At 39.5% G+C, this 23,255-nt stretch overlaps 1 long non-coding RNA gene and 1 gene segment (V, D, J or C); one reads left to right on the top strand and one right to left on the bottom strand.

Annotated features, from left to right (window-relative positions):
• Positions 1-10,434: 10,434 nt before the first annotated feature.
• Positions 10,435-13,713, top strand: LOC106597106 (uncharacterized). Of its 3 annotated transcripts, none has more exons than XR_001326878.2 (4): positions 10,435-10,743; positions 12,598-12,730; positions 13,063-13,187; positions 13,298-13,713. It is a non-coding gene; the product is annotated as an uncharacterized lncRNA (long non-coding RNA). The 3 variants fall into 3 exon arrangements; XR_001326852.2 differs by having other exon boundaries at positions 10,440-10,743; positions 12,598-12,726; XR_006758762.1 differs by having other exon boundaries at positions 10,443-10,743; positions 12,598-12,726; positions 13,063-13,713.
• Positions 13,714-22,166: 8,453 nt separating this feature from the next.
• LOC106569032 (immunoglobulin lambda variable 1-51-like) lies at positions 22,167-22,961 on the bottom strand. The segment is given in 2 exon segments: positions 22,167-22,550; positions 22,666-22,961. Coding segments are annotated over 2 exon segments (414 nt in total).
• Positions 22,962-23,255: the final 294 nt, after the last annotated feature.

Here is a 23,255-nt window from a genome sequence, read left to right as displayed (position 1 = left end):
TCTAACACAGTTTGAATGGTGTCTGTAAGTATAACAAAACTCATATTGCAGGCAAAAACCTGTGAAAAATAGATCCAAAAAAATGTGGATTTTGTGACTGTACTATTTAGTGTCATTGTTTTATAGATACCATAGTGAGAAAGGATTCATTTCGCAACACCTACGGCTTCCACTAGATGTCAACGATCTTTATAAAGTTGTTTGAAGCGTCTATGATAAACAGAGAGCAAATTAGAATCCAAGGAAGTTGACATGTCATCACTTCATTTTTTTGCGCCTGCGCATAAATCTGAGAGACGTGAGTTTGTCATCATTTTTTATCTAGACATAGGATAGGTTGTGTGAAAATATTACTGATGTTTAACGTTAAAAATGGACCAAAAGATTAATGCTAAACAACATTTGACATGTTTGAACGAACATAAATAGATTATTTACTAGGTTTTTTTAGCATTTCGGCGTGATTTTACCAGCCCCACACCACGTTTTGTGGGAGCATAATGAACGCTAAGTACTTGGTGTTATTTGGACATAAATTATGAACTTTGTCAAAAGAAACCACATTTGTTCCGGACCTGGAATGCCTTCCGGACCTGGGATCCTGCCTTCTGATGGAGATAATCAAAGGTAAGGGGGTATTTACAATGTTATTATCGATTTTAGATGATGCTAACTGTATAGCATAGCCTGTTGTTCTTAGCATAGCACCCCGTTTATTGCAAAATGTGATTTCCCAGTAAAGTTATTTTGAGATCTGGCCATTCGGTAGCAATTACGAGATGATAATATATTATTCTTTGAATGACAATATTATAATTTACCAATGTTTTCGAATAGTAATTTTGTTATGTTCACCGGAAGCATTTCAGAGAAGAAAAAAAATCTGAATTTCACGCTACTGTAAAATGCTGTTTTTGGATATAAATATGAACTTGATGGAACAAAAAATGCATGTATTGTATAACATAATGTCCTAGGAGTGTCATCTGATGGAGATTGACAAAAGTTAGTGCATAATTCAAGCTGGTTTCTGCTTTTTGGTGATGCCTGACCTTGAATTGAAAATGGATGTTTGTACTTTTGTGGCTATGTACTGTCCTAACATAATCTAACTTTATGCTTTTGCCGTAAAGCCTCTTTGAAAATCGAATAATGTGGTTAGATTAAGGAGATGTTTATCATTTAAATTGTGTAAAATAGTTGATTGTTTGAGAAATTGAAACTATTAGATTTTTGATGTTTTCAATTTCCAGCCTTGTTAGCAATCCCGGCTCGGGGTTCATTGCTAACCTGTAACCCCAACAGGTTTTAAACTCATCACTATTGCTCCCTTCTGCATAACGATCTCTTCTCAGGACATACTGAATGGATCATTAAGCTATTTGATTTGGAATTTTAGAACACCTTTAGGTATAAAAAATATATAACAAGATGATTTGATAAAATATTGAATTTGCCCTATACTACCAAAATCCCATAAAAACAGATTTAAAAACACATTCATAAATGGCAAAAAAGAAGTGTCTGTCCTTTAACTATGAAATATAAGAAAGCTCAGAATATATATATATATATATATATATATATATATATATATATATATATATATTAAAATATTTAAGATAGAGATATCATTTTTTTTCATGGGATGCGTCTCAATCCACCACATCAGCCTATGGCGGTGTTCTGCATCTGCGGTGGAAGGTGGCTGAGCTGCAGCGGTGTTCGTCAGACCATGAGACGTCCTGAAAATCGATCTTCTCACAAATATGTCTGTAGCGTCAGAACGGTTTGGCCAAAAAAATGTATGTGACCACTCTATGGAAAGATGAGACTCACTGTCGATGTGCCAACTTCTGTTTGTAGCGTACCACTAATGTGACCCCACTGTGGAAAGGGTAGATTCTAACGAACACAATGGAGAATTTAAGGGGTTAACTTCTTACATCTAGGCGTTCCGCTAGCGGAACCCAGTTCCGCCAGCGGGACCCCTAGCCAACAGCCAATGGGATCGCATGGCGCGAATACAAAAACAACTAAAATACTACAATTCAGTTTTCTCAAACAATCAACTATTTTACACCATTTTAAAGATAAGACACTCGTTAATCTAACCACATTGTCCGATTTCAAAAAGGCTTTACAGCGAAAGCAAAACATTAGATTATGTTAGGAGAGTAGATAGACACAAATAATCACACAGCCATTTTCCAAGCAAGGGTATATGTCACAGAAACCGAAAACACAGCTAAAATATGCACTAACCTTTGACGATCTTCATCAGATGACACTCCTAGGACATTATGTTACACAATATATGTATGTTTTATTCGATAAAGTTCATATTTATATCCAAAAACAGCATTTTACATTGGCGCTTGATGTTCAGAAAATGTATTTCCCACCAAAAACTTCTGGTGAATTTGAAAAAATACTCATCATAAACGTTGACAAAATACATAACAATTATTTTAAGAATTATAGATAGACTACTCCTTTATGCAACCGCTGTGTCAGATTTTAAAATAGCTTTTCAGAGAAAGCACATTTTTCAATATTCTGAGTACATAGCTCGCCATCGCGGTATTAGAAATATTGTATTACCTTTGCTGATCTTCGTCAGAATGCACTCCCAGGACTGCTACTTACACAAGAAATGTTGTTTTTGTTCGAAATAATCCATAGTTATGTCCAAATACCTCCGTTTTGTCCGTGCATTCAGGTCACTATCAAAAAGGGCGCAATTCGAGACACAGAAAGTCAAAATGTTCCATTACCGTACTTACAAGCATGTCAAACGCTGTTGAAAATCTATTTTTATGCTATTTTTAACGTAAAATTGCGATAATATTCCAACCGGACAATAGTGTATTCATTCAAGGAGGAAAAGAAAAAACAGCGTGCTCGCGGGAACGCGCATATCCAATCTCTTTGTCCTCAGGCAGACCACTCAGTAACTGAGCTCCTATACTCTGCCCAGAGACAGGAGAAGGCTCAATCCACTTTCTGAAGGCTTTAGACAGCCAATGGAAGCCTTAGAAAGTGCAACATAACAGCACAGATACTGTAGTTTCGAAAGGGACTAGAAAGAAGAACTACATTTCTCAGATCCTACACTTCCTGGTTGACTTTTTCTCAGGTTTTTGCCTGCCATATGAGTTATGTTATACTCACAGACACCATTCAGAGTGTTTTCTATCCAAATCTACTAATAATATGCAAATATTTGACTCTGGGCCCGAGAAGTAGGCCGTTTAATTTGGGTACGTTTTTTTATCCGGCCGAGAAAATACTGCCCCCTATAGCGAAGAGGTTAAAAGAATAGAAGCAAACTATGAGACTCCACTGACACCTATTGACTCTCACTAGTAACTTGCCCTTGAAAATACAAGCAATGTCAAGGTTTCACCTTGTTGGGCAGAATGTTGAACACTGGATGGAACTATTATTATACATAGAAAACACAACTTAACATACAGTAGGTATGTTACTTAAGTATGTCATACAGGATGTCTGTTTCCTCCCATGGTTTTTGTACAGTGTCACAGTTTCCTGTCACTGTGGTCTTCATGGCACAGTAGTAAAGAGCAGAGTCTGTCACATTAGCAGAAGAGATCCACACGTTTGTCCACTTTGTCAATGGAAACTGTCAGACCAGACCCCTTTGGTGTGATGTACAAGAGGAATTCTGGTTGGGATCTGGGATATTGGCGGTACCACTGTAGATTGTACACAATGCCATCATATTTGCAGGAGAGATGGACATTCCTTCCCTCCTGAACAAGCTCTTCTGGAGTCGAAGGGTTTATTTTTTCCACAAAACTGTTTTCTGCAAAAAGATTTGGTCAAATAACATCTGTAACTGTACAACTGTGCAGTTGTAACTGACATTTAAAAATTATGAATGTGGAATTACCATGTTTTTGTGCTGTTCGTTCACTGTAAGATTAAATTAAAAGATTTCAATTCATATAATAACAACTCACCTAAAAAAGCTGAAAAGAGAACAAATGAGAAGAAAAACATCTTGCTAGACCTTTGAGAAACCAATAGACAGCACTGAGAGACCTGACTAACTAGCTACTTCCTGAACAAAACATCCATAAGCTATATGTGGGTCTTTGATTATACAGCCCCTCCTCTTGACACCAACATGAAATGTTTTATGTTATGGCTTTCTTTCTACAGTATATTGTGTGTTGTCAGGTTCTTGTACATTGTTTAGTGGTTTCCTGTCACTGTGGGCCTCAGAGCACAGTAGTACAGAGCAGAGTCAGTCACTTCAGTGGAGGTGATCTCCAGATCCACATGGGTCTTATCTTCATTTTGTTTAACAGACAGTCGAGGATGGGTCGATTCATTATGTGTCTTTAACCCTCCTTCAGTGAGTAGAAGCAGGATTTCTGGTTCTGATCTGGTGTATTGTTGGTACCACAGTAAAGTATCACTACTGTAGGAGCCAGTGTAGTTGCAGGACAGAGTAACACCATCACCCTCAAATACACACTCTTCAGTTGTGGCTGATATTATTTCCTCCTCATTACTGCTACCTGAAATAAATAATGTTAGACATGTTTTGAATGAATCATATTGCAATTCATGCACCGTAAATGCTATATAGACATACAGTATCTCACAAAAGTGAGTACACCCCTCACATTTTTGTAAATATTTGAGTACATCTTTTCATGTGGCAACACTGAAGAAATGACACTTTGCTACAATGTAAAGTAGTGAGTGTACAGCTTGTATAACAGTGTAAATTTGCTGTCCCCTCAAAATAACTCAACACACAGCCATTAATGTCTAAACCGCTGGCAACAAAAGTGAGTACACCCCTAAATTGGGCCCAATTAGCCATTTTCCCTCCCCGGTGTCATGTGACTCGTTAGTGTTATAAGGTCTCAGGTGTGAATGGGGAGCAGGTGTGTTACATTTGGTGTCATCGCTCTCACACTCCCTCATACTGACTGGTCACTGGAAGTTCGACATGGCTCCTCATGGCAAAGAACTCTCTGAGGATCTGAAAAAAAGAATTGTTGCTCTACATAAAGATGGCCTGGGCTATAAGAAGATTGCCAAGACCCTGAAACTGAGCTGCAGCACGGTGGCCAAGAACATACAGCGGTTTAACAGGACAGGTTCCACTCAGAACAGGCCTCGCCATGGTCGACCAAAGAAGTTGAGTGCACGTGCTCAGCGTCATATCCAGAGGTTGTCTTTGGGAAATAGACGTATGAGTGCTGCCAGCATTGCTGCAGAGGTTGAAAGGGTGGGGGGTCGGCCTGTCAGTGCTCAGACCATACGCCGCACACTGCATCAAATTGGTCTGCATGGCTGTCGTCCCAGAAGGAAGCCTCTTCTAAAGATGATGCACAAGAAAGCCCGCAAACAGTTTGCTGAAGACAAGCAGACTAAGGACATGGATTCCTGGAACCATGTCCTGTGGTCTGATGAGACCAAGATAAACTTATTTGGTTCAGATGGTGTCAAGCGTGTGTGGCGGCAACCAGGTGAGGAGTACAAAAACAAGTGTGTCTTGCCTACAGTCAAGCATGGTGGTGGGAGTGTCATGGTCTGGGGCTGCATGAGTGCTGCCGGCACTGGGGAGCTACAGTTCATTGAGGGAACCATGAAAGCCAACATGTACTGTGACATACTGAAGCAGAGCATGATCCCCTCCCTTCGAAGACTGGGCCGCAGGGCAGTATTCCAACATGATAACGACCCCAAACACACCTCCAAGACGACCACTGCCTTGCTAAAGAAGCTGAGGGTAAAGGTTATGGACTGGCCAAGCATGTCTCCAGACCTAAACCCTATTGAGCATCTGTGGGGCATCCTCAAACGGAAGGTGGAGGAGTGCAAGGTCTCTAACATCCACCAGCTCCGTGATGTTGTCATGGAGGAGTGGAAGAGGACTCTAATGGCAACCTGTGAAGCTCTGGTGAACTCTATGCCCAAGAGGGTTAAGGCAGTGCTGGAAAATGATTGTGGCCACACAAAATATTGACACTTTGGGCCCAATTTGGATATTTTCACTTAGGGGTGTACTCACTTTTGTTGCCAGCGGTTTAGACATTAATGGCTGTCTGTTGAGTTATTTTGAGGGGACAGCAAATGTACACTGTTATACAAGCTGTACACTCACTACTTTACATTGTAGCAAAGTGTTATTTCGTCAGTGTTATCACATGAAAATATATACTCAAATATTTACAAAAATGTGAGGGGTGTACTCACTTTTGTGAGATACTGTATGTGTGCAATCCAAAACTCCAGTGCAAAACCTATGCACTTACCAATGACATTGAAAAAAGCAGAATTGTATAAAACATCTTTATGGGGACTGAATGACTGGCTTCATGCGCTATCAAGTAAGAGTGTATCACTATCCTCTCTTCAAACATATTGTAGACTACATACTGTAATGTCAAAGCACTCATTGACTTTGTAGCTCCACCTCTCTACCCTAAAGGTAGTCGGGTATTTGAGTTCAACTGTCTTTCTGGGTTGGATTGCTGCTAAATGTCATCTTCATGGTTTTGCTGTAGTTCTGAATAGAGACATTTAAGCTCATGACTGCCCTCTATTGATATTGTCTCAAAATGTCTGCTCTTCACAAAAACCAATGGAAAAGAATAAGACTATTACTGCCCTTAATCCTCTACGGCAGTGGTTCCCAAACTGTGGGGCGAGGGGTCGGCCAGTCCGGCTTTAAACTTACTCTTGAAAGTTGTATTAGTTGTAATAGTAGAATGCACGAGGTGCAATGTTGAAAAAGTGCATCATCAGTTCCTCTTGTCTTGTTATTTATTGCATACCTTAGAGAGCTATTTATAACTTGTCAGCAATGTATAGATCAACTAGCCCATGTCAGCTAAAGTTTTTTTATGTTTTTTAGCCCATAGATATTGGAAAAATTGTCACTCAAAAATCACATGAATAAACATGGCGTGATGTTCCACAATGCTGGAATGGGGTCACCGATTGAAACATTTTGGGAAGCTTTGCTAAAAGGAAGCAAAACAACACCACAAATGCTCTTCATTCTGTATTTATTCAGACTAGTATCTTTGATCATGTTATATCAGAACAGGAAGATGAGGAAAATATTAATGATTATTTCCTGAATAATATTTATATTAAATGTGTTTTAATGTTGAGATACAGGAAAAAATATGTATTAATGTACTCTAAATAATAACTGATTGTTTAGAACACAATGCACTGTTCACCCCCAAGGGTCTTGACAGGTTTTTGTACAGTGTGTCTGGGTTTCCTGTCACTGTGGGCTGCAAGGCGCAGTGGTACAGAGCAGAGTCCTCCAATTCAACAGATGAGATCATCAAGTCAACACGGGTCTTCTCTTCATTCAGTCTACCAGTGTGTCGTGGAGTCGTAATGGATGTATTCTGTACATACTTGTTGGTTTGTAGGATCCAAAGAAGACATTCTGGTCTAGATCCGGGGTATTGATGGTACCATTGAAGATAGTTAACATTGCCCTTGTAGTTGCAGGAGAGAGTGATGTCTGTTCCTTGGAGAGCATTGACTTCAGGCTTCACAGGAGTTATTGTTTCCTGCTCCATACTATCAGCTGCAACAACATAAGTATTGTCATTCTGTTAAAACTACTACCCTCCATAACATCCACTACATCTCTGTCTGGAGTAATTATGTCTTGAACACTTGTACCTATAAAAAAGAACAACATGTATTACTGAGTCAATGTAGACAGTGTACAGTATATCCACACTTGGTGTTTCAAAGTGTATTAACACACTTGGTGTTTCAAAGTGTATTACCACTTGATATTGATAATACCATATTGTAATGAATACTAAACAGTGTATATTCTGTTAGTACACATTCAGTTAATGGAGAGTGAATTCTTACCTACAAGTGCACATAAACAAGACTGATTAGAGCAGCATCATAGCCACTGGGCAATAAACAGAGACTTCTCAGTAAAATGATCTTCTCTTGGAACATTCACTCTCTGGGTGAATCAGTTCCACTCATTATATGTTATGTTTAACACTAACCTCCTCTTGGAAACAATAGAATGGGTGCATGTTGACTCCACTTGATGGCAGTATTATTAACCTCTATGGGCTAGGCGGGACGAATTCGTCCCACCTACGTAACAGCCACTTGCAGCCTGTGGCGCGATTTTCAAAACCTTAAAAATCCTATTACTTCAGTTTCTCAAACATATGACTATTTTACAGCTATTTAAAGACAAGACTCTCGTTAATCTAACCACACTGTCCGATTTCAAAAAGGCTTTACAACGAAAGCAAAACATTAGATTATGTCAGCAGAGTACCAAGCCAGAAATAATCAGACACCCATTTTTCAAGCTAGCATATAATGTCACAAAAACCCAGAAGACAGCTAAATGCAGCACTCACCTTTGATGATCTTCATCAGATGACAACCCTAGGACATTATGTTATACAATACATGCATGTTTTGTTCAATCAAGTTCATATTTATATCAAAAACCAGCTTTTTACATTAGCATGTGATGTTCAGAAATAGCAAACTTCCGGGGAATTCGCTAACATTTTACTAAATTACACACGATAAACGTTCACAAAAAGCATAACAATTATTTTAAGAATTATAGATACAGAACTCCTCTATGCACTCGATATGTCCGATTTTAAAATAGCTTTTTGGTGAAAGCACATTTTGCAATATTCTAAGTACATAGCCCAGGCATCACGGGCTAGCTATTTAGACACCCGGCAAGTTTAGCACTCACCAATATCAGCTTTACTATTATAAAAGTTTGATTACCTTTTGTTGTCTTCGTCAGAATGCACTCCCAGGACTGCTACTTCAATAACAAATGTTGGTTTGGTCCAAAATAATCCATCGTTATATCCGAATAGCGGCGTTTTGTTCGTGCGTCCCAGACACTATCTGAAATGGTAAATCAGGGTCGCGCGCATGGCGCAATTCGTGACAAAAAAAATCTAAATATTCCATTACCGTACTTCGAAGCATGTCAACCACTGTTTAAAATCCATTTTTATGCCATTTTTTTCGTAGAAAAGCGATAATATTCCAACCGGGAATGTCCATTTAGCTAAACTGAGGAAAGTAAACAAAGCTTTCGGTCGACGCGGGCACGCGCCTGAGTCTCACAGTACTGTAACCAGCCACTACCCAAATGCGCTACTTTTTTTCAGCCAGAGCCTGCAAAGCCACGATTCAGCTTTTTGCCGCCTTCTGAGACCCTATGGCAGCCGTAGGAAGTGTCACGGGACAGCTAAGATCCTCACTCTTCAATAAACAGAGACAAGAAGAACGACACCTTGTCAGACAGGCCACTTCCTGCCTGAAACCTTGTCAGGTTTTTGTCTGCCAAATGAGTTCTGTTATACTCACAGACACCATTCAAACAGTTTTAGAAACTTTAGGGTGTTTTCTATCCATGTGTAATAAGTATATGCATATTCTAGTTACTGGGTAGGAGTGGTAACCAGATTAAATCGGGTACGTTTTTTATCCAGCCGTGTCAATACTGCCCCCTATCCTAAACAGGTTAAATAAAACCTGCAACTACAGAGTTGAAATACTCTCTCAGGCGATGTTAGGTTTTTGTATGGTATTTCTGAGTTTCCTGTCACTGTGGGCCTCAGAGCACAGTAGTACAGAGCAGAGTCTGTCACTTCAGCAGAGGAGATCTTCAGATCCGTACGTTTGGCATTTTTGTCATGATTTAGAGTGAACCCTGGTGTAATATCCATGGACTCCATAACCAGTAACTGGGGCGCTGATTTGGGATATTGTCGATACCATAGAAGAGAATTAACAATAGAGGAGTAGTTACAAGAGAGAGTAACTCTGTCTCTTTCTGAAGCCACTTCTACATCAGTGTAGGGTGATAATACCTGTTCAGAACTGACACCTGTAAAAAATACATTATATTTAATACTTTAAACACACATGGAGAAATTAATTAATTCCAACTGCAGTGTAAAGATAAAAACAATTCAAAGTAAAAAAACATGCATCCTCAATTATTGCATTATAATTATAATCTTTGATTTGAAAAATAAATACACCTTAACATAATCAAATCATATTAAATGAAAATATTGATACTTACCAAGTATCAAGTTAAAGAAGAGTAGTAGTGAACAGAACAACATTGTAGATGGCAGGATGTGTAGAATAAGCACCAGCTGCTGATGAAAAACACAGCATCAACTGGCTATGATCTTCATGGTAGTATCATGTTTATCTTGAGGATTCATAATCTAATCCTGTTTTATACTTTAGCTCCTCCTACTGACAATGTTGAATCAAAGACATTTCATATACATTTGATTTATTCACTAGAGAATCCACTTGATGGCACTGTGGTCTAACAGAAGACAAGTCCAAAATATTCACCTCGCTGTTGAGTCAATAAGTTATGTGTCACTGTGGACGTCACAGCACAGCAGTACAGTGCAGAGTGTCGTATGGTTTTTGTACAGTGTTTCTCAGTTTCCTGTCATTGTGGGCTCCACAGTACAGTAGTACAGAGCAGTTCAACAGAGGAGATCTCCAGATCTGTATAGGTCTTCTCTTTGTTCAGTTTAACAGTGAGGTGAGAGGATGGAGGTTTATCTCTCACTACAGTCCTAGAGGCATGGAGGATGAAGAGGAGGACTTGGGGAACTGATCCTGGATAATGTTTATACCACAGTACACTCACTGTATGCTGAGGAGTAGTTTCAGGTAAGCAAAACTACCCTCCTCTTCATAAACTTTATGTTAGTTTGTCTGGATTGTCTGCTGATAACTGCCACCGACAAATATGAATATGCAGGAAAGTTGAACATTACCACTCTCCTCTCCATACACTTCATGTTGGTTTGGCTGGATAGTCTGCTGAAAACTGTCACCTGCTGATGTGATGAGGTGATGGATAAATCACAAGGTAGATGTATTTGAAAGGAGGAAAGATCTCGGTGTTTACTCAACAATCCAATAATACAGATAAACTATATATTATCCTAAAAAATGTTAAAAGAATTACAGGAATACAGTAATTTACTAACTAGTCAGTGAAGAAAGTAAAATAATTGTGTAGCACATAATTACTTTTTTTTAACCGGCAGTTGTAAACACCACCCTTTCCCTAAAATAAGCATAAGAAGAGTTTATCGTGAGCTGTCAGGTTTTTGTACAGTGTTTCTGGGTTTCCTGTCAATGTGGGCTGCAAGGCGCAGTAGTACAGAGCAGAGTCTGTTACAACAGCAGAGGAGATCTCCAGATCCACACGGGTTCTCTCCTTATTCAGTTTAATAGACAGATGTGGGTATGGAGGAGTAGCGTTCACTACAGAGGGGTTTGAGGAGACTGTAGTGAGGAGAAGGAATTTGGGAGCTGATCTGGGATACTGACGATACCATTGGAGGCTGTATGGTGAACCAGAGTAGTTGCAAGAGAGTGTTACAAAGCCTCCTTCATCACCATGCATTATCTTTGCGATTGGTTGAATTTCTTCCTGGTAACTGACACCTGAAAAAGAGATTGAATCTGAGTACTGGACTCTGTTCATGTTTAAGGCATTCAAATAAATCCTTCTCCACCATCATTATTTACTAACGTTTCGAACTGCAGCTCACTATCAGTGTTACTCTTTCATTTTCAACCTTGTTTAAACAGTGGCTATAATGAACGTTGAGAAAACTCACCAACAAGTGCAGAAATTAATAACAGTGGATAGAGGAACATGATGGTGGAAGTTCAGCAGCTCTCCCATTAACACGGAGGTAGCACTCCCCTGTGACAGACTAAATGATATCCCCCTGTGGTCTGCTTAGCTTAGCTCCTCCTCTTGAAGAGATAGCAGTTTTTGAACAGTGTTGGCAGGTTTCCTGTCACTGTGGGCTCCAGAACACAGTAGTACAGAGCAGAGTCTGTTACAACAGCAGAGGAAATCTCCAGATCCACACGGGTTCTCTCATCGTTCAGTTTAGCAGTCATTCTTGGGTATGGAGGAGTAGCTTCCACTACAAGTGGAGTTGCAGTGTCTGTGAGGAGAAGGAGGAACTTGGGTGCTGATCCAGGGTACTGTCTGTTCCACTGGAGATTATTAGCCTTTACTGTATAGTTACAGGAGATCTTAACTCTGCTACCCTCTAAATAATACTCCTCAGGACTGGTTGGAGTAATATCATCCTCTAAAGTATCACCTACAAGGGTTGAAATCAGTAGAATATAGCAGAGTAGCATCATGGTCTATGTTACAGAACAGACATAAATGTGTTATTTAGAAAACAGCCAAGTCAAATCACTGCGATGACTTTGAAATGATAAGTAGGCATACACAATGTTGCTCCTCCTCTTCACATATTGTAGGTTTTTAAACACACCCACCAGGTTTCATGTCAAAAAGAAAAACCTTGAGATATTCCATCTCCTGTAGGTCAAGTCATGTACGTATAGAATGTGTCAGGTTAGGTTTTTGTACAGCGTTTGTAGGTTACCTTTCACTGTGGGCGTCAGTGCACAGTAGTACATAGTAGAGTCTTTCTCTTTAGCAGAGGAGATCTCCAGATCCACACGGTTCTTCTCATCATTTAGTTTGACTGACAGTGGAGGATCCAGACCTGGAGCCCGTGATGGAGACCCAACACCATGCAGGATAAGCAGGATATACTGAGGAGGTGATCCAGGGTCCTGGAGATACCATTGAAGAGAGACTGCAGATGAGTAGGTGCATGAAAGTGTAATATTGCTACCTGCTGGAGCATACACCTCCTCTCTGATTGGCTCAATGATCTGACCATTACTGTCACCTGCAAGAGATGCAAAATATGTTATTATTCTATTATTACTCTGTTATAGATCTATTTTCAACGCATCAACACTTAGTTCACATTCAACATAACACCAATTAAAATTGACAGATTATAGATTACTTACATGCAACTACTAAAAGCAACATAAATGTGGGGATTGACATTGTGGCTGAAACTGGAAGTTAAAATGATAACACACAGCACAGCAAGATTTGTGTATACTAAAGTAACATCCTCCTCCTTCTAGTTCTGAATGGACCATCTCTTCTCAAACCTTTGAAGCCCCACCCCAAATACAGAGAGTTGTCAGATGAGCAGAAGTAACAACAGATGTCTTGTTGCTGCTTGATTCCACTGTCACATCCTGAAAATGTAGGGCTGCACTGAATACCTTAGTCTCCCTCTATTGCATATTACATAAAACTGTTTGTTTATCTCACTTTTTCATTTGTTTCAACAAATAATTCACTGTTCATTTCCAGCCTATGTCACGACATCCACCGAAGGTGGCTCCTCTCCCTGTCCGGGCGGTGCTCGGCGGTCGTCGTCGCCGCCCTACTAGCTGCCACCGATCCATTTTTCCTTTTCGTTTGTGTCTGTCTGTTTTATCACACCTGTGTTCATTTAGTTGATTTCGATGGGTTTATTTACACCCCGCTGCCTGCTAGTCTTTGTGCGGGATTATTCTGTGTTACTTTGTTAAGGGTGCGTGTATTGCACCACGGGGTTTTCTTTGCTCACGGTAATGGTACCGTTTTGATTTATTTTAGTCTAGGACTTAAGTTTCTCCTCCGTGTGTTGCGTTTCTTCACTGTGTGTGGCGACTTCGTTTCAGCGTGTTTTCCCACATGTTGTTGTTTGTTTGGGACTCCTTAAATAAACAATTGTGCCACTGGGACTTCCTTGCTCTCCTGCTCCTGATTCCTGCACCTCCCTCCTACAAGGAAGAACGTAACAGCCTACATGTATATGCTTTGTCTATTGAAGGTAACCTAATAATGAACATGTTTCTCTTAGGGGATGTCAGTGTTTTCAGTTCACATTTCTGTACAGTGTGTCTGGGTTTCCTTTCACTGCGGGCTCCAGGGCACAGTAGTACAGAGCAGAGTCTACCACTTCAGCAGAGGAGATCTCCAGATCCACACAGGTTCTCTCATCGTTCAGTTTAACAGACAGTCGAGGGTCTTTGTGTTTATCTTTCACTACAGAGGGGTTTACAGTCACTCCAGTGAGGAGGAGGAAGATGGGAGATGATCCAGGGTACTGTTGATACCACTGGAGAGTACTAGCAGAGGAGTAGTTACAGGACAGATTTATGACATCACCCTCCAACCCAAACACCTTATCTGTTGTTGGAGTGATGTCATTCCCATGACTGCCACCTGGAAAACATTTATGAAAACAGGAATTATTATCATAAAATCTACTCATTATTCAGTCTAGTGTATTAAACATGCACAAAATATCCTTCACAGTAATATTACTCAAGTCTCCATTAATTACATTTGATATGTGATTGGATATGAAGAATAGCATCAAACTCACTCACTAGTGCATATATTAAAAATGATCCTAGCTGGTGTTGGGTGTTGGGATCGTCTAAACTTTGAACATTGAGATATTAAATGAATGATAGGAAATGAAAGAGACTGGGTTATGTTAGAAGTTAATGGTTCTATGAAGAAAGACAGAAGGCTTTGGAATGTGTTTGATGGAGGAGAGGAGAGCGATGTGTTGATACAGGGAAGACAGATGGACATTGTGTATTAGATGAAGGAGGGGTTGAGGTCAGGAGGTGAGGTCAGTTCCCCTTAAGGGAGTAATCAGGGTTGGTATCTGGTTACCATCTTTATTCTCTTCCTGTGAAACAATAAGATGTAACCATCGGAGAGAAGGAGGTGGGTCTTAAGCGGGATATATATAAATATATGTATATATATATATATATATATATATATATATATATGTGCATATATATATATATATATATATATATATATATATATAACAGTGGGGGAAAAATGTATTTGATCCCCTGCTGATTTTATACGTTTGCCCACTGACAAAGAAAGGATCAGTCTATAATTTTAATGGTAGGTTTATTTGAACAGTGAGAGACAGAATAACAACAAAAATATCCAGAAAAACTCATGTCAAAAATGTTATAAATTGATTTGCATTTTAACCTAGTGGGTTTGTCATCTTCAAAACTACAACCTGTCAGAAAAGGAAACACGTTTTGCTGCTTTGCTAGCTTTTTTGATAAATATCAAATATATTCTGGAGTTGGAATTAAAATGCTGAAATTGAATCAAATCAAATCAAATTTTATTGGTCATATAAACATGGTTAGCAGATGTAAATGCGAGTGTAGCGAAATGCTTGTGAATACATCACTGACACAAAAAAACATCGCTCACCAACAAGTACTGAGAGGAGGAGAAATTATGAAAGCAGCAACATAGCTGATTGATACAGTATACAAACGTTTCTAACACAAAACAAGCAGTGTTGAATATCTCTCTGTAGCAATCTTTCAGTCTTGATGATTGGATGAAATGTTGTAGCTCCATCTACTGCCAAAGACAGGGGGTGGTAAAAAAACACTTTTCCTAATATGTGTGCAATGCAATTCTTGTTTAATTGTAGGATTGATGTATTCAAACATTTTTAACAATACTACTTAACCTGTCTGGGCTAGGGGGCAGTATTTTCACGGCCTGATAAAAAACGTACCCGATTTAACCTCTATGGGCAAGGCGGACGAATTCGTCCCACCTACGTAACAGCCACCTGAATTCAGTGGCGCGATTTTTGAATCGTTTGAAATACTATTACTTCAATTTCTCAAACATATGACTATTTTACAGCTATTTAAAGACAAGACTCTCCTTAATCTAACCACACTGTCCGATTTCAAAAAGGCTTTACAACGAAAGAAAAACATTAGATTATGTCAGGAGAGTGCCCAGCCAGAAATAATCAGACACCCATTTTTCAAGCTAGCATATAATGTCACAAAAACCCAAACCACAGCTAAATGCAGCACTAACCTTTTATGATCTTCATCAGATGACACACCTAGGACATTATGTTATACAATACATGCATGTCTGTTCAATCAAGTTCATATTTATATCAAAAAACAGCTTTTTACATTAGCATGTGACATTCAGAAAAAGCATACCCCCCGCAAACATTCCCGGGGAATTTACTAACAGTTTGCTAAATTACTCACGATAAACGTTCACAAAAAGCATAACAATTATTTTAAGAATTATAGATACATTACTCCTCTATGCACTCGATATGTCCGATTTTAAAATAGCTTTTCGGATGAAGCACATTTTGCAATATTCTAAGTACATAGCCCAGCCATCACGGCTAGCTATTTAGACACCCGGCAAGATTAGCCTTCACCAAAATCCTATTTCCTATAAGAAAAATGTTCTTACCTTTCCTGTTCTTCGTCAGAATGCACTCCCAGGACTTCTACTTCAATAACAAATGTAGGTTTGGTCCCAAATAATCCATCGTTATATCCAAATATCCTCTGTTTTGTTCGTGCGTTCTAGACACTATACGAATGGTAAATAACGGTCGCACGCATGGCGCATGGCGTGACAAAAAATGTCTAAATATTCCATTACCGTACTTCGAAGCATGTCAACCGCTGTTTAAAACCAATTTTTATGCCATTTATCTCGTAGAAAAGCGATAATATTCCGACCGGGAATCTGCAATAAGCTAAACAGCCGAATGAAATTTCTCCACGGGGGCGAATCGTGCACGCTCCTCATTCAATGGTCCTCTGATCGGCCACTTGGATAAGGCGATAATCTGTTTCAGCCAGAGGCTGCCTCGTCATCGTTCAGGTTTTTCCCGGGTTCTGAGAGCCTATTGGAGCCCTGGGAATTGTCACGTTACAGCTAAGATCCTTACTCTTCAATAAACAGATGCAAGACGCACAACTCCTTGTCAGACAGGCCACTTCCTGCATGAAACCTTGTCAGGTTTTTGCCTGCCATAGGAGTTCTGTTATACTCACAGACACCATTCAAACAGTTTTAGAAACTTTAGGGTGTTTTCTATCCAAACCTGAACAATAATATGCATATTCTAGCTTCTGAGTTGGTGTAGGAGGCAGTTAAAAATGGGCACATATTTTTTCCAAAATTCTCAATACTGCCCCCTAGCCCAAACAGGTTAAACTGGTTACTACTCTTTCCTAGAAACGAGAATATGCATGTTATTAGTAGATTTGGATAGAAAACACTGACGTTTCTAAAACTGTTTCAATGGTGTCTGTGAGTATAACAGAACTCATATGGCAGGCAAAAACCTGAGAAAATTCCAAACAGGAAGTGGCCTGTCTGAGAATTTGTCGTTCTTCTTTCAAGTCCCTTTCGAAACTACAGTATCTCAGGGGTTACGTTGCACTTTCTAAGGCTTCCATTGGCTCTCTAAAGCCTTCAGAAAGTGGATTGAGGCGTCTCCTGTCTCTGGGCAGAGTATGGTAGCTCAGTTTGTCAGTGGTCTGCCTGGTGACTAAGAGATTGGATATGCGTGGTCCCGCGACCATGCTGTTTTTTATTTTCCTCTTTGAATGAATACACTATTGTCCAGTTGGAATATTATCGCTATTTTACGAGAAAAATCGCATAAAAATAGATTTTAAACAGCGTTTGACATGCTTCAAAGTAAGGTAATGGAATATTTTGCTTTTTTTTGTCACGAAATGCGCTAGCGCGTCACCCTTCGGATTGTGACCTGAACACACAAACAGCACAGAGCTATTTCAATACAACTATGGATTTTTTGGAACCAAAACAACATTTGTTGTTGAAGTAGAAGTCCTGGGAGTGCATTCTGACGAAGAACAGCAAAGGTAATCACATTTTTCTAATAGTAAATCGGAGTTTGGTGAGGGCCAAACTTGGTGGGTGTCAAATTAGCTAGCCGTGATGGCCGGGCTATGTACTCAGAATACTGCAAAATGTGCTTTCGCCGAAAAGCTTTTTAAAATCTGACACCGCGATTGCATAAAGGAGTTCTGTATGTATAATTCTTAAAATAATTGTTATGTATTTTGTGAACGTTATTCATGAGTAATTTAGTAAATTCACCGGACGTTTTCGGTGGGTATGCTAGTTCTGAACATCACATGCTAATGTAAAAAAGCTGGTTTTTGATATAAATATGAACTTGATTGAACAAAACATGCATGCATTGTATAACATAATGTCCTAGGGTTGTCATCTGATGAAGATCATCAAAGGTAGTGCTGCATTTAGCTGTGGTTTTGTTTTTTGTGACATTATATGCTAGCTTGAAAAATGGGTGTCTGATTATTTCTGGCTGGGTACTCTGCTGACGTAATCTAATGTTTTGCTTTCGTTGTAAAGCCTTTTTGAAATCGGACAGTGTGGTTAGATTAACGAGAGTCTTGTCTTTAAAATGGTGTAAAATAGTCATATGTTTGAGAAATTGAAGTAATAGCATTTCTAAGGTATTTGAATATCGCGCCACGGGATTACACTGGCTGTTGAGTAAGCGTCCCACCTAGCCCATAGAGGTTAATTGATTTTTGTCCTCTGACGTCCTTGGGTAGGCAGAAGGAGTCTGGAAGGGCATCAAGGAATCTTTGGGTTGTCTGAGCAGATTGTCTGAGCGATTGCAAACATAATAAAATGGTGGTCCGATGGTCCGGGATTATGAGGATAAACATTAAGATCCACAACATTTATTCCATGGGACAAAACTAGGTCCAGAGTATGACTGTGGCAGTGAGTAGGTCCGGAGACATGTTGGACAAAACCCACTGAGTCGATGATGGCTCCGAAAGCCTTTTGGAGTGGGTCTGTGGACTTTTCCATGTGAATGTTAAATTCACCAAAAATGTGAATATTATCTGCTATGACTACAAGGTCCAATAGGAATTCAGGGAACTCAGTGAGGAACGCTGTATATGGCCCAGGAGGCCTGTAAACAGTAGCTATAAAAAGTGATTGAGTAGGCTGCATAGATTTCATGACTCGAAGCTCAAAAGACAAAAACATCAGTTTCTTTTTTGTAAATTGAAATTTGCTATCGTAAATGTTAGCAACACCTCCGCCTTTGCGGGATGCGCGGGGGATATGCATTATTATTAGCACTGGTGTTATATTGACAACTCACTGCTAACAATCCTCCTGTAGCAATCACACCTCCTGATTGCTGTTGAACATGGTCTGCTGTGCACTCTGGAAGATAAAAAAAGGTACATTGAGTGATAATAAAAGATACTTGACGATTATATTAACCAATTAGAGAAAAGGTTCCATCATACCGAAGCAGAATACAACAAGAACCAGCCAGATGATCAGACAGAGTACCATGGTTATACAGAACACACTGAGAGTGACTGTGAGTTACAGTAAGAGGTAGAGATCCTCTCTCTCTCTTCCATGTCCATCTCAGCCTGTATATCACCATCAACTGACAGACATGAAGGAGGAGCCTGTTCAGAGAGAGGTAAGATTGTAATGAATTTTATGAGACAATATTACCTTGTCAATATTACATTAGCACTTTTTCCAGTACAATAGACAAAGTGAAAAGCCTACACGTCTAGCTTAATTGACATAGAAAGTAGCCTAAAGGAATTTACTTAAATGTTCCATGAAGTTAGTCTGATTCATTTTTTTTTATGTTAATAAACCTACAGATATTCTGTTATTATTCATGTATAAACACTAATGTAATCTACAGAGTATCTAATTCAGGACAACTACTATACACAAAGTATATTGAAATACATTTTGTGCTTTGGTCCCAACTTTTCAGTGGTACTGTATGTTTGTATGGACACGTGAAACCTATAGTTTCTGTAAGGGGGCTGTATATCCTGTTGACACAGTGGGCCTCAGAGCACAGTAGTACACAGCAGAGTCAGACAGGTGCACCCTCAGGATCGTCAAGGGGACTGACTTTGCTGTGACATTCAGATGGGCATCAAATCTGTACTTGAACTCAGTAGTAGTTTCCCCAGGTGAAAATGTATCCCTTCTCAGCATAGAAATGGGCTTGCCATTTACTAGTTGTTTGTACCAGAAGAGATATTGTGATTGAGAAGTTGTATCAAATAGACAAGTGAGTGTTGTTGGGTGTCCTTCTACGACCATTACGTCTTCTTTTGGCTGTCTTACATTCTCTCCTGCTCTACACCCTGAAAAGAAAATAAATATATCTTCACAACATATAATAATAATGTATATAAATAAAATTAACAAATGCACAGAAAGAGACAGATGAACAGAGTGATGTTATACCAAAGAAGGATGCAGCCAGAACATGCAGGATCAGCCAGTTTCTCATGACTAGTCAGTCAGTTTGAAGTGGAAAAGGAGCAGAACAATGCTGATCTATCTATCACAGAGCTTTGACACCCTCTGTCCTACTGTTGATGCTTCATGTTGTTCTGTATTACATGCAGTAGTAGACCATGGGGAGGTGTCTGTCTGTACGGCATCCTCTGATTCAGGGGGGTGTGTGCTTTGTTAGGTTGCCCCCTTCAGGTTGACTTTCATACTACACCACCAAGCCTGTCAGAATTGTGAGGAGGAGTAACTGCAAACAATAATATTGTTGCACTTTGTCAAGTTAATTGGAGTATTTCTTCGGAGCCTAGACCTATATAAAAGAACTTAACTGGCTGAGGTAGGCTATGAAGCTTAACAGCCTAAAAGAAGTAGGATTGTTTTTATTAGGCCTACTTACAATTGCAACTGGTCAAAAAATGTAGCATTCTACATAAGACAGTCATTTAAAGAAAATAAGTCTGCACGTTGAAACTAAAACAATGTAACTAAAAAGAAAGCGCACATTTGTAATTCCTAAACTCTAAAAGTAATTACAAATTGCCTTTGCCAATCGCTCATCATCTTCATTCACCAGTGAGTCAATGGCTTGAACAGTCGACTCACTCACGCGTTGAAAAGGGTGAGTAATGAGATGGAGTCCATGCCATGCCAGGCACACCTGTGAGCTGTGTATCTCCACCTCCGACAGGCAGAGGCAACATATGTGGCGGGTTCGTCAGGTTTTCGGTTCACCCTGACATTTCCATTCCTCTTCTGACAACAGAACTTGACTAACTGCTCACCAGGCACAGCAAGGTGCGCCCGGACCTTTATACTGTTCTGCCATTCCAAGGATGTGTAACCCGAAGAGAGATACCATGAGTGGGCACAGAATACATAGCCTTCTCGATGTGGCTGTCTATTTCAGCACAATTTCGAGCTGTTCTGAGACAAGCATGGAGAAACAAAAATGTTAAACTATTCCATGATATTCTTAAGATATGTGTTGATTGAATATAAGCAAGTGATGTCTGCTAAATAATCAAGTTAGGTTTGTCCAGACATGTATAATAATAAACAACTGGCTTTATTTACAAATTAATGACAATGTCTCACCCCATGTTCAAGAATTGCCTTTTTCTCACTCACTCGAGGTTAAATTAAAACAAAATCTCCAAAATATCGTTACTTTTTAAACAAAGCGATTATTATTATTAATTAATTTAGAATTATATAAAATCCCCTTAGATATTCTCAGATATTCTCACAGATCCTAAAGGAAAACGCACCTTAGATATTAATATAGAGTCCTCCAATCCTCTAAATGTAAGGAAAATGCCCCTTAGATATTAATATAGAGTCCGCCAATCCTCTAAATGTAATTATTGGCAGAGAGTGACATCATTGAAAAAATATTTTTAGATATACTGTTAAGAATGGTGTAGGTCTTATTTATTTAAAGAGCATATTGAAGTTAGAAGCAAAAGCCTACAACTATTTTAGCACTGTTTCACGCTGCTCTGAGACAAGCACGACACAGGGATTCTTTAGCTAAATACCCCAGTACTGTACTGCCGGACATCACGTTGTACAGCACCATATTTTCCTTTCCATCCTAACAGAAACCCAGAGGGATTTGTACCCCGGTCTCCTACATGCCCTGCATTCTGTAGTACAGACATGGCTTGCTCTCCCTTATGTAAGGAATTAGGCACTCTCCCATGTTTACTACAGTATGTATTGTAGATTGCACAGTAGCCTAATAAACAAAGAAACACATTTTGTTAATAAAATAATGATAAAAAAATTCTCTTTCCATTCCATCCTACCGGAAACCCTGAGGGTTTCGTTTTTCATGGAATAGAAACACCATAATATTATTAAAATTAATTAAGCAAGTACCAGTCAAAAGTTTGGACACACCTACTCTTTGATGGAATTTTCTTTATTTTTATTATTTTCTACATTGTAGAATAATAGTGAAGACATCACAACTATGAAATTACACCGGTCTCCCGTGTCTAGAAATGTAGAAATACTCTCTTAGACGATGTTAGGTTTTTGTACAGTGTTTCTGGGTTTCCTGTCACTGTGGGCCTCAGAGCACAGTAGTACAGAGCAGAGTCTGTCACTTCAGCAGAGGTGATATCTAGATCCACACGAGTCTTCTCTTTGTTCAGTTTACCAGAGATGCGAGAGTCAAGAGAATCAGCTCTCTGTCCAGTCCCAGTGTAGTGTGGGATGAGCAGAAGGTATTGGGGAGCTGATCCTGGAGACTGTTTATACCATAGTAGAATGTTTGCTGAGGAGTAGTTGCAGGAAAGAAGAACATTACTACCCACTTCTGCATACACTTCATGTTGGTTTGGCTCGATAGTCTGCTCATAACTGCCTCCTGCAAATGGGAAGAGATGAACATTGAGTCATTTTTTTAAATGAAATAAAAATGTATTGTTGTAATTTTCAAAAGAGAAAATAAGACGTTACTTTGGAAGTGATATATAACTTACCTATTGCTGAGAACATAATAATTGAACAAATTAACAACATGGTTGGAAGTCAAACTGACTAATAGCTCAACAGAAGCTGAATACTCCAACCCAACTTAATCTGCAAAGTTTTACTGTAGCACTGTATTACATTGTTACGTCAGCAGAGGAGATCTCCAGATCCACACAGGTTCTCTCTTTATTCAGATTAACAGTGTCACATCTGCTGCTGCAACACCCTCTACTGCTCATCCTGTGTCTCCTTGACCTGCCGTCACTCCCCCAGTAGTCTCTCCCTTTCCCTCTCTCTCTGTGTGTGTGTGTGTGTGTGTGTGTGTGTGATTGTGTGGGTGGAGACAGGAGTGCTGGAGTCAGAGCAAATCCCTACCAGCTGAAACCTGTTCCATATCGTAATCTCAGTCAGTCTACGGTTCTAGTTTGTTACTATTCAGATCCTGTTATCCTGATGTGCCTGTTCTCCTTGCCTGATGCTGTTTTCCTCTCCACTACAGTTCTGCCCGCTCTGACTCTGGTCCCTGTCTCCAGTTCCATGTCTCGTCATCCTGCTACTCTGTCCTGGAGTCCCCACTCTACTACTCCCTTGGATTCCC

The sequence above is a fragment of the Salmo salar genome, chromosome ssa14 (assembly GCF_905237065.1).
Source record: "Salmo salar chromosome ssa14, Ssal_v3.1, whole genome shotgun sequence".
In the NCBI taxonomy this organism is placed as follows: domain Eukaryota; kingdom Metazoa; phylum Chordata; class Actinopteri; order Salmoniformes; family Salmonidae; genus Salmo; species Salmo salar.
This window is presented reverse-complemented; position numbering and strand designations above follow the sequence as displayed.